This window comes from Anopheles moucheti, chromosome 2 (genome assembly GCF_943734755.1).
Source record: "Anopheles moucheti chromosome 2, idAnoMoucSN_F20_07, whole genome shotgun sequence".
In the NCBI taxonomy this organism is placed as follows: Eukaryota; Metazoa; Arthropoda; class Insecta; order Diptera; family Culicidae; genus Anopheles; species Anopheles moucheti.
In genome coordinates, this window is record NC_069140.1 from 56,667,510 (window position 1) to 56,682,808 (window position 15,299).

Sequence of the window (15,299 nt, forward strand, 5' to 3'; positions counted from 1 at the left end):
CCATGCTTCGCCCCACCCAGGCTGATGGGCTGAACTCGTTTGACATCCGCCTCAATGCGAAACCTTTCACTTGAGAGCATTTCGATTCCACGTTATCAAGCACACCTCAGCATAATTCAAACGCCAACACATCACACCTTTCGCAAGGAGCCAGCCATATGCTAGAGAGCGTTTCCTTCTACACAATCGGCTCTTTTCACCGGCCTTGAAACATAACCGAAATTAACTTCTCTTCGCAGCGCAACAGTATGCGTAAGAACAGGCAAGCCGGCATTATTTCCGCCCGGCAAGGTACATTCCTCCCTATGCCGGAGTAGGTTCGATTCGCCACAAACAGTCCCTGCATACATGCGCACCTATTCCAACACTACCGTTCATACGCACGCACGCACATACACACACCCATGCACGCAAATCCGCACGCATACATGCGATCCATGCTAGCCTAACACGTACCATACACACGAAGGCTCCCGGCGTTTTCAACGGGGTGGTCGAATCCAACACCGGATTCCAACACATCGAGTTCGCCTCCCTCGACAAAGTTGGGCGCCGACGAGACGAAACAGCTTCTTTGATTGGAATTTTTTACTTTCGGTGTACAATTTTCAGCACATCACCGATTCTTTTCGTTGCTTCAGCATAGGTGCTGTACTGTCTGCTTCGCACACACCACTACACACACTGTGCTCCGGCCGTCCGGGTTGCGGGAACTTTACGATACCGTCCACGTGTTTCTTCCGCCGCTTCGGTGACTACTGTATCGCACACAATTTCACTTTTAAATGAATAACTAGCACGGCTTGTGATTCTCCGGCAGATTCTAGCGTGTTACTTTTGCACTGCCGGTGTCGCGGAATTAGCCGCGTTGCAGGATTTAGCACGGCAACAGCAGCAACACACATGCACCTACTCAGAAAATCACATGGAAAACCGACGGCCATGTAAGAAAGGTTGGTAAGTCCGCGCCCAGTTGACAGTTGGTCCAAAGCAACAAGCTAGAGGCTGGACCATTGTTAATGCAGCCATGCTATAGATGGGTTTGACAAGTGTGTGTTTTTTAGTTTTATGGAAACGAGTATGGAGAAATAATGAATGCAATCAACCCAGTCAGTCCTGCGTACGGGGATTGGTGCGAATTGAATTTTTACCCGGTCCTGAGGACCGTCGCCGTTACCAATACACCACAGAGTCCGGATACAGAGAATCGAGATGCTTATTTAGTTCTGTGTTTAAAAAATTGTGATGTGAAATGATTCCCAGGAGAAGATTATTCAAAAACATCGATAAGGAAGGCATTTTAATTCATTTTGTTCTTAGTTTATTGGATTCCCGTTGTTATCTAAACGAGCAGAGCCAGCAAAAGTTTCAAATTCTGTGTATCTAACTCTGCACATCGTAATTTGTTAATTGTTGATTAACTGGGTCTATTTATAATTTTCATTTCATCATTTTTCGGGTTACCGATCTTAATCGACAATAAATACTAATCAAACTGAAGAGACTTAAAATTAAGAAATTTCTCCATCTCACGAATGTGAATTACTTTCATAAATTGTACGAATGGACTTTGAAACCTTTATCATTATTATTCTGATTCACAATTTTCTTAAGCATTCGAAAATGAATTTCCTCAACCAAATTGGGAAACCGACGTGCCATAAAAATTTAAACACAAAAACGGAATTTAACGAAAACTTCGGAACCGTACTTGGGTTGAACGAAAATAAACATCGAGTCCGTTCATAACTCAACGAAGGCATATTTGACAGCTGACATTTCTTTATTTGGTGTGTTGTTTACGGGTCGCTTTGCGGCACGGGAGAATTGTATTCTCTTTCGATTGCGTTTTACCTTCTATTTATCGGCTAAATAACCGCTAAAATGGGTTCAACGTTGGATATTGATCCAACATTTAAACACGCGCTAAAACTACTTCACTCACCCCATTCGGATGCTACGGAAAAGATACGCAATCTGCTAGACGAGCTCATCAAGCAACGGTATGGTAGTGGCAAAACGCTCATTAACACCCTTAGCAAGAAACACCTGGGCGAGGAACCGCTGGCGGGGGGAAGTAACCTTTACGTACGAAAACAGAAGGTGATTGAGCCGAAACCCATACCCATCATCAATGTGGACCCGGATCCAGAACCAATCGCTAGTGGTACAATCGAGTGTATAGTTAGTGCACCGGAAGCTTTGACCATACCGCCGATGTCGTCCGGTTCAATCCTAATCTCCACCTCGGATCTGGAAGGCAACGACGAGGATGATGATGTCGTGATGGAGGAAGACAAACTGAAAGAATTGGAAGATTTGATGTGTGTCGTGTGCCGTCTAATGGATGTTAGTGCCCGAAACAGGTTGGTCGAATGTGCGGATTGTCATGCTCTATATCATCAAGACTGTCACAAACCTGCTATTTCGGAAGCAGATGCTAACGACGAAGAGAACTCGTGGTACTGTACCATGTGTCGCAACAAACAGACGGCCACCAAGCTAACGACTACTACGATGGTATCTACACCGCCGATTACCATAGCAACGTCACCGTCACCTACTATTAGCAGCTCGTCGTCAAAGTCGGCATCGCATACAAAAAGTGGCAGCAGCAAATCGGCCGAATCTTCGTCCAGCTCTAGTTCGTCTAGCAGTAGCAAGCACAAGTCCTCTAAAAGCGGAAGCAAATCTTCCGATTCATCGCATGAGCGTGATAGAGATCGTGACCGTGACCGCGGCGAACGAGATCGAGACCGAGAGCGGGATCGTGATCGCGATCGTGATCGTGATCGAGACCGTGAAAAAGATCGCGAGCGATCCTCAAAATCTTCTTCGAACAGTGGTGGAGGAGGCTCATCGTCATCCGGCAGCACTGGAAATGCCGCCTCCAGCGTTAGTACTTCCGTTGGCACACCAAGCATAAACATAATCAGTGCCGATAAGCGTTTGCAAATGATGAAGAAAAAGGCTGCCAAAATGCAAGACAGCAAACGCAAACATAAATAGGTAAAGATTTTAGTGTACCCTAAAAAACATACAAGAGGAACAATAATAAATATGTCATTTACTACAAGTGGCAAAATACAGTGGTATAGCGATGCAGCATGTTACTGTGACGAAAGTTTGAGAAAAAATGCATTAGTTTTAGAATGTTCATTTTAAAATCAATCGCTAATGAAGGGAATGTGTTTTGTTTCCCGCATTATTATTATTACTTACTCACAATTTGTCGGACCTCCGCAGTCGACAAAAACTTCTAAAATATTACTTATAAATTATGCAAATCGGAGACGAAGATGCTCTTTAAAATTGGACGCAGACAAGTTAAAACCAGAATGATCTTAGATATCGTTTAAATCATGACTCGTCTGCTGCAGAAGGTTACTTTGTCCAAAACTGGTCCTGGCACAACGAACACGAAAAATCGATTTTAGAATTCTATTCGACGCAAACAGGTTAACAGCAGCGAGGAGCGCAGGAAAATCGTTTTCCCCTTGAAGCAGTAGTTGCATATTTTTGCATCTCGTGGCTAATACTTGTAGATCAAGCAGAAGACATCCGTTGATGGTATGCAGACAGGATAGGTTGGTCTACGGAAAACAGCGCAACGAGTGATCCTGCGTTGAATCCATATGATTTTGACCACTGCTTGCTTACCGCTAGTCACAGAGATTTGAAAGCTTAGTAATTTCAGCTTTTCGTTACAGCTTGCTTTATTCGCCTTATAACATCAAGAGTATTAAACAACATGATGATAATTAAAACATGAATTAATTGTATGCATATAATTTATTTATATTGTCATTTACTACCTGTGAGAGTAAAAATTGCTACTTAAAGCCAGGTGCCGATAATTCAATTGAGTTCACAATTTATTAAACAAACACATTTGAGGAAAACGAGTTGTTTGTGTGAATTAAGTCGAAGTTACATTGCATGTGAAATCGACCACTAGTATATACGATTTCGTTCTAGTGGTTTGTATTTGTACGTGTGACCATATCGTAGCATATCAGTGTAAGTGCATTACAGTGCGCTCAGATCGTTTAGTTACACTTGCCTAGTAATATTAAATTATTATTATTTTTTAAATTATTATTATTATACCATTTGTACTGTGCCATTAGCTTTTAATTTGTTATTAAACACTTTGGCGGGAGTTTTTGTTTTAACGTGGTTTGCATAAAGCTATTATAAACATAGTACAGAAGCTTAAAATATAAAATAACGTGATTTAGAAAATGCTTTGGATTTCGGTTATTTATTTTAGTAAGCAAATCAAAATCACTTATCAAAACCTTTTTAATGTAGTTTGAAGAATTCTAATAGCGAGGTGATGTATGAAAAAAGTTTCGCAAGGAAATTTTAATTCGAAAAATTCGATACTTTCTGCTGTTTACAAATTGATTTCGATATTTCGATTGATTTTAAAAATATTTCGATAAACACATAAAATTCTAGCAACAACAAAAAAACTGGAAAAGAGTCCATCGTCAAATCATTTTCTCTGTTGAAGTTCACCAACTTCTCCAAACCAACTGGCAAAACACATTTCACGTATCTTGCGACTAGTACAACGCAGCGCACTGTATAAATAAGCCAGTGCGCATGTATATAAACATGACAGTGGCTATACATAGTTCTTGTTCGGCAGCCGAGCAGTGAAGACCTACTTTTAATGCTCTAGACGCCACAAGCTTCAAATTTTACTGAGGAGAAAAAGAGGCATGTTTGCGACCCGAGGGTGACTGCAGAACAATTAAGTTAAGCATTTAGGAAAAATTGTGTAAAAACCGTGCGATTGGTGAAAACGAAAACGAGTGGGGCACAGTGTGTTTCTACGGAAACGCTTGAATGGAAGGAAAACTCCAAGCAAAAGGACATTTTCAAGTTTCATACCCAAGTGCCAAACTGCCTTTGATTCTCTCTAGCTTCAAACCTGACGCGCTAAAAGTGTAGCAGCAAAGCTCCATTTTCCCATTCCTGGTGTCGGTTGTAATCTACCGTCGCTAATCATTTTCCATATTTGTGCTGTGTTAGCGTGTTGTGTCTTTGTACCGCGGCTGCTGTTGGATAGTTGGAAAAGAAGTGGATTAAGGCATACGTCGATTGTATCACCACACGCATTGTGCACGCTGTGCCCGGTATAATTTTGCACACGCCAGTCAGGAAGGGAATTAACGCGTGTAATCACCACACTGTCTCGACGGTTCGTTTAGCGCCAGCCAGTACGCCAGTGTGCCGAGAACGCAGAACCTTAAAGTACCACCAGAACGCTTAGTGTACCATTTCTTCCCAGCGGCGGGGTATGAAAACGCGCAAAAATCAATAATCAAACCACCCTTTGGAATAGGCAGCAGCGTGCTTCGTGTGACCGTGTATGTATGCGTGTGCGTGTGTGTGCGGTTTTTGCCTTATTGACTTGCCACCCAGCAGTTAAACGCGGTAACGTTGTGAAATTAATAGTTCCATGCCAGAGAGCCTTATTGTCAGTAGCAAGCCAGGCAGGGTCAAGGAGTAGTGGCCACAGTAAGTGCAAAGCGGATACACCCTAGCAAGCGCACCGGAATGTCACCAACATCGGCCGAAAAGCCATTCGTTGCTAAAGGAAACGAAGGCACCACCGTCAAGGCACCGGCGACGCTGGATCCAAGCGTGCCGAAGAAAATTATCAGCGCTATACCGAAGCAAAGGTTCGTTCTTGGTTCCTGGGATTATCTTTCCGTGGCGAACCACCTGTGTGTATGTGTGTGTTTATAAATTGTTAGTGGGCCTGTGTTGTATTTGGGATAAAAAAGTCCTCGTGTTTTCCACAAATCAGCTTAGTAAAAAATAAAAAAAACCAAGAACATTTTCTTGTGAGCAATTTTCTCCGAGCAGAATGGACTTTTTTTTGGTTTTTAAGTCAAAGGTGCAAGGGGTAGTTTTTCCCCTACTGAACACAACACCAAGGATAGAACGCGTTGTACTGAAAGACTTGTGCACGATTTTCCAGAGTGCTGAGAGCGTATCAGTAACTGAAAGTAAATAAGAGCTGTAAGAGAATAAGAGAGAGAGAGAGAGAGAGTAAAAGAGAAAGAGCCGCAATTTTCCGAGTCCCATCCTTTACATGAACGGGTTCTTTGCCTCCGTTCGTTGACCGCGTACAGCCTAGAGGACACGCGTGCTCGGGGACTGAATTTTCCCACCGTGTACAGTTACCGTTACCCTCACCTTACGGGGAGTGTGTTTGTTTTGGGTGTTGCTCGGCCGGCAGCCGGACTGCACCACATGGCCATTCGCTTACCGATCGCCAGTACTTCGGATTTTAGTGTGCGACACATCCATGTGTTGGTGGTGCCGGCCGGTGTAGAAGCATCGTATTTCCCGGCCAGAGCAAGAGCACGTGCTTACCGGAAGCAGGTCCTCGCCTTAACGTTGTGCTCGGTTATCAACTCACGGAATGTTTGTCGTACGCTGAGCGTGTTTTTTAATAATTCCATTTTAATACAACTCGTATAAAAATAAATAATGTCCTATAAACGCGCTAGTCCTAAATGCAATTTGAGATGCTTATTTTTGTCAACATTTTTACGATAAGTGCGTGAATTTCCTTTGAGAAAAATAAACAGTTATCGGCGACGCAGTTGGGACCACCTTAGCAGCTTTATTTTGTAAAATTGAATTATTGACTGAAAAACACCAAAAAACAAATGGAACGTTATGTATACGATACGGAAGCTATAATTATAGTCTACCGTCCCAGTAATATATGTTTCACGTAGCTTAAAAAAACACATGGAACAAGTATTCGGCCAAATATAGGCCAGACACTTGTGGCAGCCGCTCCCAGCTTATGTCGGCTCCATCCACTACGCTCTACGCACTAAAAATAGCTTAATAAACGAGTGTTTGCCATTGAACAAGTGAGTTAAAATGGGAACCGTCTCGTGTTACATGCATGATGATGTTGTTCCATACATCATTTTACAAGCTTCAGAAACGGACAAGTAGAAATCACTTTTGCACCTGTAACATATCTACACCAAGGCCTTACACTTTCCGTTATCATCCTGAACCATCCAACCAGCCTTTCAGGTCACCTTCGGTTTATCGTTCACTTGAAACACGACTATCACTAGCGGTCCATTTCTAAATACTCTGGTGGATTATCTAATCACACACCTTTCGCACGACCGAATTGCACAACCTCGTGTGGTGATGGTGATGTCATCCAAACCGTGCCCTTTTTACCGATTCCAATCGACATTCGTTCCGGTTTCCGGTTATCTGGGGTTGATAAGAAACTGTGACCCAACATGGATCGTCGGAACTAATCCATCAGTTAGATAACCGCACCGCTTAAAACGAACGATGAAGAATTGTGCAAGTACCGAAAAATGAGCCTAGAACTGCATAACTTTCAATCAACGAAGCATTTGGTTAAAAGAAGTTCTTTTCGCTCTATGTTTTGAATTTGTTTGTTTGTTTAATTCCCTCTACACATAGCACTATTACTTAATATCTAGTGCTAAAACTTATCTTAAAATAAACATTAATATGATGAGATGTGGGCAGTGAGTTGTAAAAGTCAAAAAAATGAGACGAGGAATTGAAGACGTTGAAGTTTTATCGAACTCACCAAAGGCATTGGATCAATTCTCATCAAACCAGCTTTGTGATAGAAGTACGCCTGGAATGAACGAAAAAGAACATTGGACTTCTGTGGGGTACCGAACTGAACCACAGGGGTAATGGGGGTAATGAAACCGCGGAGTGTATAAACAGTTTCAACACACTAACATAACGAAAACATAATTCAGTGTAAAAACTAAACAAAAACTACAAAGAACCCACTGCATTGATGGGCGCCAACAGATATAACAAACAACAGTAACAACAAACAATGGTACCTATCGCGAACGAAATTAACTACCAGTCGATAAAAATATCAACCCATATAATGGCAGTTATGACGGATTGGTATCGCAACGCAGCAAATTTGTCAACCCTTAAAACGGTGAAGAAAGCTGCCATGACTACCATACAAATCGTGGGGAAAAATCAAGTAGTAGCTAAAAAAGTATTTAATTTGTATCGCGAACGAGCTAAACTAATTATATCAACCCATCAGAAATTTACCTACTGCCTCGATGCAGTAGATATACGGTACCAAGCCCGTTTTATGTGAAGATTTAAGAGTTTACTTCACGGGAAATGTAAAGTAATGTAATGAGAAATTTATTATTGAAAAAGAAAAGTACAAACTTATTAAAAAAAATTCAAAATTTTCATTAATTTAATTTTTTTTATTCTGGTAGAACGGACTTCCGTTTTTTTTCTTCTTATTTTTTGTCTATTTTTCTTTACTAATATCTTTCCTTTTCTAAACTAAACGTATTCTGTTAGGCCGTCTTCACATAAACCGCGGCCGCGGTACCGCGGAAAATGTGTATAGGTTTCGTTGCCAATACAGAACAACTGCTCGGCCCGGCTCATCTCGGTCCGTGTCGGTTGTCAAATCTTCCGTGGCTGCTGTTCCGCAGAGTTGTCCATCTTAAACAAAGCCGCGTTTTCTCGTGGTACCGCGGCGACCGCAGCCCATATGGAGTCGGCCTTACCTTGATTTAACCACGTCCAAATGAAAAACATATTACACTACCGTTTACGGAAAACTGATTCCCCTAGAAAAAGCGGTACCATAACTGGGTTGATATTTTTATCGACTGGAAGTTAATTTCGTTCGCGATAGGTACCAATATGTCTTTACCATCCTATACCAAACATCTGGTGTAAAGTTAAAAAATAACACGAAAATAAGAAACACATTTTTTTAAGAGAGTAAGTGTAGAATCTACAGTATGCCCCATAGAAAAAAAAATCAAAGGAATTGAATGTTTATTTTGGCATTATAGATGTGATACTTTCACTAATATCAGATATGTATGTAATCTCTCGGATTACACCACGCGATAACCACGCGGGACCACGCGGGATAACTCTCAAAATAAATTCCATAGGCTGGCCCCTGTATAACACATTAAAAGTGTCGTCCTGATCAACATCTTAGAAAGCCAGGAAGTTGGTGCAGGAGTTCCGACAATTGACGAAAGATCCCAATATCTTCTAAACATGAAGCGATTAGTCAAAGATCACTTAAATTCAAAGTCCAGAGCACGAGAAAAATGCCGCCTAATAACGGACTGCACTACGCACTACGATTTGATCGATCAAAGATTTTGTTGAACGTATTTGAGAAGAAGCATCCGATCGTCGTGTTTAATGATCAGAAATTTTCCATCATCGATCCTGCATGGATCCACCGTTGGATTTATTTCGTCGCAGATGCTGCAAGATGTTCCAGAGGTGGAAGTGTTTAGGTGAACCATTTCGCCGGAATTATGGTTTTTAGAGCAGTTGCTTCTAATGGGTTGAAATAGACTCCGGTTTTCGTCATAGCTGACTTGAAGGACTTTTGCACATGTATTTTTGGGCATTTTTAAGGGTGAAGGCTTACTTAGGGTCTAAGAGAAATTTGAAGAGCAGCAGTCGAACTTTTTCAACCAGACGGAGTTGAATATCATATCCCGAAAAGAAGTCAAGAGTGACTGAAGGATATCATAGCCTTGTGACTTAACGATGTTTGATATCCTGACTTGAACTCCCTCGATTACTCCGAATGGGCGAGTTATTATCAGCCTATCAATACCGATCATTATGAACATGAAAGATCACATAGATATGTTCGTATCTCAACTCAAAGCGAACTCCCAACGGACTGATGGCCTTTATCGGTAATATGCAATCAAAACTGCTGTATAAGATAAGGAACGGACTTTCTACCGCTAACCTTCCATTATGTACATTTACGTAGCTCTTCTGTTTTAGCAATATCTACGAATTATGACTTAAAATAATTGCATTAAAAAACGTGCCAGTAAACGAACGAACATTTCTACGAAAGACTCACGGATCCTTGGAAATCCATAAATCCTTGGTGGTTCAGAAATCATCAGGAATTACTATTTGTTTAGAAGTTCAAGGAGTACAAACAATTGCTAAAATGCATAAATCTTCAGAACCCAGCGGCGGATCAAACGGTAGGCGGAGTAGGCGGTCGCCTAGGGCCTCGCCGTGTTGGGGGCCCCAATAAATTTGTGCCTATTGTGCGATTTTTGAAAATTTTAAAACAAAATTAAATTATTAAATTATAAGAATTTGCTTGCAAGAACTTGCATGCAAACTTGCATGCAAGTACGAAGTTGGGCGCCATCTTGCTGCAAGTTTCTTGCATGCACCAAACTTGCATTGCAAGTTGGTTGCAAGGTTAGTGTATAAACATTGCATACCTTACGGCGCATTGCGTTGCAAGTTAGTTGCAAAGTTAGTGTATAAACATTGCATACCTTACGGCGCATTACCAGGAGCTACCTCTTCCGTGCATGCTCTCCTGGTACTTTAAATTCGGAAACTGGTAGTTTTCGAAGAAATTTTTCACAACCGACGGGAAAGTTAGTGTTTAAACATTGCATACCTTTCGGCGGTTTTCGACCAAAATTGCTGTACTAGGTGCTACCTCTTCCGTGGATGCTTTCCTGGTATCGGCAATCTGAAAACAGCTGGTTTCGTATGGAATTTCGTACCAGCTAATGGCGATCCAAGTAGTGGCGTTATCGTTCTCCTTAGCGCATACAAACGTTTATATATAGAGACTAGCTTACTAGGCCCGTTTACAGGGCTACGCAACAGAACTCTGAGATGTACGCAAGGGAGCTTTCTTTCCGAGACTTTGCTGGTGTTGTTACGTCATGTTTGAAGTACATCTCCCTAACACCGATAATGCCGTAGCAAAATTATGGGCCCCCTTGAAAAATTCCGCCCTGGGCCTCCAAGGGGATTGATCCTCCACTATCAGAACCTTATTTATTTCTCGATTCATGTATCTTTTGCGAGTTTGCTCATGATTGGATTAACACTGCACATAATGATTCTTCGAAAAAAAATACGTTAACACGTTCAGCGTCGTGTCAAAAATAGTTAACCGTGGGCCGCTGCTGTCAAAGCATACTTGGATTTTTGTATAGCACATCATCTATTTTTATGTGATATCGCCAAGCGGTAACCATTGGCTCTTCCCAAATTTTTGTGATGCGGCGCTGAACGTGTTAACCATTCTGATTTCATTCTTATTTTAGGTATACTAATCTACTAGGGCATATTTTGCCTGACAATTTCTGGGTTAGTAGACGTATTTTAACCTCGTAGCCCGATAGTCATTGCTTACTATAGGGGATTGTGGTCCGGATGGGATTTTGGACCAGCCCTGTCATGTGAAGGCCGGGCCCGCTACCAATACACCACCGGGGCGCCCCACTAAACATTGTGCTGTTCATTAAGATATAGTCAGCCAAAATGTAAAACTAAAGGACACCTTCATGAAAGATATTACACATTAACAATAAGCACACCATTATATAAAAAATAATTATAATAGTTACTAATAATAACACCATAACCAGAAAATAAATAAATGTTCAATTCGCTCTTATTGTACGCATAGACAACAATTGCTCAAATGGAACGGTTGGGGCTACAAGGACTCGCGCTTTCTCTATCAGGATGGAACGATCGTTTTCACTGGCGATAGGTAAGTAACCTGTTAATTGTAGATCACTTTTGATTACGGTCCGAACAATAGCATCCCTTTCTCTTCCTGCTCCAGGTATCCGATCGGGGGAAATGTTTCGCTGGCACCCTTCCGCGACTATGTGATCGATAACTTTAACGTAGATCTTTCCGATCGGCGGGAAGGTGTTCCAGTACCGAACGAATTTCCCGCGCCGGTGCCTTGCCCGGAGTTCCTGCAAGAGGTACGGCGGCGCGGTATCGATTGTACGCAGAACGGGGAAGATCGGTTGATCCGGTGTCATGGGCAAACGCTGCACGACGTACACATGATGCGCACGGGCACGTTCAAACGCATCCCGGACGTGGTACTGTTTCCAACGTCGCACGAGCAGGTAGAGCAGATCGTTCACGCCGCCAACAGGTACGGCGTGGTGCTTATACCGTACGGTGGTGGCACTTCCGTGTCCGGTTCGGTTACCTGCCCGGAAGGTGAAACGCGCCCCATTGCAGCGCTCGATACATCCCAGATGAATCGGATGCTGTGGATCGATCGGCAGAACCTGGTGGCCTGCTTTGAGGCGGGAATCGTTGGGCAGGACCTCGAGCGGGAATTGCGTCAGCTCGGGTTCACCGTCGGCCACGAACCGGACAGTTACGAGTTTTCCACGCTCGGCGGTTGGGTGGCGACCCGGGCCTCCGGCATGAAGAAGAACGTGTACGGCAACATCGAGGATCTGTTGGTGCGTGTGAAAATGGTAACCAGCAAGGGTGTGCTGGAACGCAGCTTAGCAGTACCGCGTGTATCCTGTGGGCCCGATTTCAACCATCTCGTGCTCGGTTCGGAAGGAACGTTAGGCGTCGTGACGGAGGTGGTGATTAAGATACGGCCCCTGCCACAGGTGAAGCGGTACGGTTCGCTCGTCTTTCCCGACTTCGGTTCCGGCGTGCGGTGTTTGCGTGAGGTGGCCCGGGAACGACTACAACCGGCAAGCATACGACTCATCGATAACGAGCAGTTTGTGTTCGGCCAGGCGCTCAAAATCCCGGGCGGACCACTGGCGACGGTCGCCGAAAAGCTGAAGAAGGTGTATCTAACGCGCGTGAAACGGTTGCAGCTCGATCGTATCGCAATCGCGACACTACTGTTCGAGGGCCCCGATGACCAGGTGAAGCAAAACGAGTCAAAGATCTTCGCCATCGCCAAACGACACGGCGGTTTCTCGGCCGGTAGCAGCAACGGTGAAAAGGGTTACATTCTCACCTTCGTCATCGCGTACATCAGGGTGAGTGTTGGACCAGGGGGTGGAGGAGGGGGGGGGGGGTGTTAGGTCAGCCGTACAATTAGACGCCATACGACAAACGTGCATCGTGTAACGGCCGTGAAGGGTACTTCACCCTTTGGGCCGATGGTTTGCCGGTGGTGGAAAGATAGTTGCATCAAATGCATTGCAAATAAGACAATGGTATGGTTTGCTTGGATGTCACGATCGGAAACGACTAATGGTACTTGGGCCTCTCTGACGTAACTGAGCAAACTGTTCACTTGCACTACCGTCGCCTTCAAATTTCGTTTTCCACATCTTTCCAGGACCTGGCCTTGGACTACAGTATCGTGGCCGAATCGTTTGAAACCTCCGTGTCGTGGGATCGCTGCGAAACACTTTGTACCAACGTCAAAAGCTGCGTCCGAAAGGTAGGAGATGTCCGGCGCTGGAGAAACGTATGCGCATTGTTTTGAAGTGTTTTCTAGTAGATAAGCAAGCTTGCAACAGCTCAAACTATGAACTGCTAATGTATTAACCAAAGTAGATATGACACGGTAGATACAGAGACAACAGTAGACAAGTGTTCATCCATTCAGGGATGAGGTTGTTAGATAAATCTACCATTCGCTAATTACCATTGCATCAGCGACGAATGCAATGGTGTGTTTAGATAATATTGACACGATTTCCACGGTGTGCAGTACGTTAATTAGACTTCCAGTAGGTGATTTCTATCTTTGTGTACATGGTTGATAAGTTGTAATGTTTGTCAACTTAATTTATATTTCTTCTCAACGTTTTAAGTTCACCAGGTGTTCGAATAGCAAACAATAAAATTCGCTCGAAAGAAGACACTTGAGAATGATTTGCAACGCCAGCAACCACCATGCGCCTCCATTGTTCATGTTAACTTCCCGTCCCTCTTTGCAGGAATGTGCCAAACACAACATTCAACACTACCTCATCTCGTGCCGGGTGACACAAACGTACGACGCCGGTGCATGTGTGTACTTTTACTTCGGCTTTAACCATGTCGGCTTCACAAACCCGGTTACCATCTATGAGGAAATCGAGAACAAGGCTCGCGACGAAATTCTTGCATCCGGTGGTTCCATCTCGCACCATCACGGCGTCGGGAAGATCCGATCCCGCTGGTACCCACAGAGCGTGTCTGACGTGGGCGTACAGCTGTACAAAGCCACCAAGCGGGAGCTGGATCCAAACAACATCTTTGCTGCGGGAAATCTCATCCCGGACGAACTGCGCGACGATCCCAAACCCACCAGCCTGAAGGCGAAACTGTAAGCACACACACAGACGCGCGCGCGCACAACGCCAGGCCCGGTCAGGATGTCGTATTTTGTCGCTAGTTTTATATAAAGCCGCTTCACCGAACACGTTTAACATGCATGATAATAATAGCAACACGAACCAACAAAGCAAAGCAGATATCTGTTCCACCGCTTCACGGGCAGAAGTGGTCTTGCGTATGAGCGGCCATTGTCGTTGGCCACGATCACTTCCGTCCCATCGCCGGAAGCATGTGTTCGTCGCTTTCGTTACGTTGCGTTACGAGCGAAGGGTCAAATTCCCGGGTTTTTATCCTCACCCAGATTATGGACGAAGCGCAGCAATGGATTGTCGTCATACGGTCGGTTCCACGAAGCAGAATCTAGTTAACAAACATTCCACGCCAAACCCTCCCGTAGCAATTTTGCTGAAACTAGCAATTATGATTTCTCTGTTTAGTGGTGTTTTGTTCTGCTTATGTGTTTTTTTTTATAAAGCTGATAGTATGAATTTAATGGTGCAACAGGTAGATTATAGTACGAATTGATGTGTGAATACTTTCGTTTAGCGCAATTTTCCATGTATTATGCGGAAACGGGTTTTTCATGAAGAAAGTTTACTATGAGTTGCGAATTGAAAAAAACAATAAAATCTTATTGAAACTTACATCTTTGTGTTGAAATAATAACATTCATTGTCGTTACTAAAGATGTGTAAAATATTTTTATAGAGTCCTGTAATACACGTCAGTAACATTTTATATTTATTTATTTATTTACGTTTGAAGTGTCTGCCGCTAGGGGTTACACAATGTATTCTTAAAAACTTGGGAAGGAGAAAAAATTAAAAAATGGAATCATATGGTGGGATTGGTTGGCGGAATCCAATAACCGAGTGCGGAAGTGGGAAACGGGAATATTAAAATCAAACAAATGATGAACCCTGTTTCATGTCAACTAAACCCAACATTCGACACCGGAGAGAATGATATGAGGGCATAGAGATGGAATATCCTTGTAAAAATATACGGACAGCGAGTCGTTTAAAGAGCGAGTCGTCGGCTTCCTCTGTATCCTCTCTAGTCTCTGCATAGCGGTCACTCCGGCTGGTGTCCAAATTTCGCTAGCATAGTCC

General features: G+C 43.4%; 2 protein-coding genes across 2 annotated transcripts; both read left to right on the forward strand.

Moving 5' to 3' along the window:
- The first annotated feature begins 1,832 nt into the window (after positions 1–1,832).
- On the forward strand, positions 1,833–3,077 carry LOC128297699 (integrator complex subunit 12-like). The gene has a single exon (XM_053033386.1). The coding sequence runs from the start codon at positions 1,885–1,887 to the stop codon at positions 3,007–3,009; it is 1,125 nt and encodes a 374-aa protein (XP_052889346.1). The 5' UTR covers positions 1,833–1,884; the 3' UTR covers positions 3,010–3,077.
- Positions 3,078–4,677: 1,600 nt separating this feature from the next.
- Positions 4,678–14,822, forward strand: LOC128297399 (alkyldihydroxyacetonephosphate synthase). The gene is made up of 5 exons (XM_053033030.1): positions 4,678–5,696; positions 11,543–11,629; positions 11,705–12,893; positions 13,199–13,303; positions 13,806–14,822. The coding sequence occupies exons 1-5, from the start codon at positions 5,572–5,574 to the stop codon at positions 14,178–14,180; spliced, it is 1,881 nt and encodes a 626-aa protein (XP_052888990.1). The 5' UTR covers positions 4,678–5,571; the 3' UTR covers positions 14,181–14,822.
- Positions 14,823–15,299: the final 477 nt, after the last annotated feature.

What these genes read in the sequence shown, in the direction of transcription:
- LOC128297699 (XM_053033386.1), top strand. Translation starts at nt 1,885, where the DNA reads ATGGGTTCAACGTTGGATATTGATCCAACATTTAAACACGCGCTAAAA.
- LOC128297399 (XM_053033030.1), top strand. Translation starts at nt 5,572, where the DNA reads ATGTCACCAACATCGGCCGAAAAGCCATTCGTTGCTAAAGGAAACGAA. An exon ending in TCGTCATCGCGTACATCAGG is followed by an intron (nt 12,894 to 13,198) that starts GTGAGTGTTGGA and finishes ACATCTTTCCAG; the next exon opens with GACCTGGCCTTGGACTACAG. An exon ending in TCAAAAGCTGCGTCCGAAAG is followed by an intron (nt 13,304 to 13,805) that starts GTAGGAGATGTC and finishes CCCTCTTTGCAG; the next exon opens with GAATGTGCCAAACACAACAT.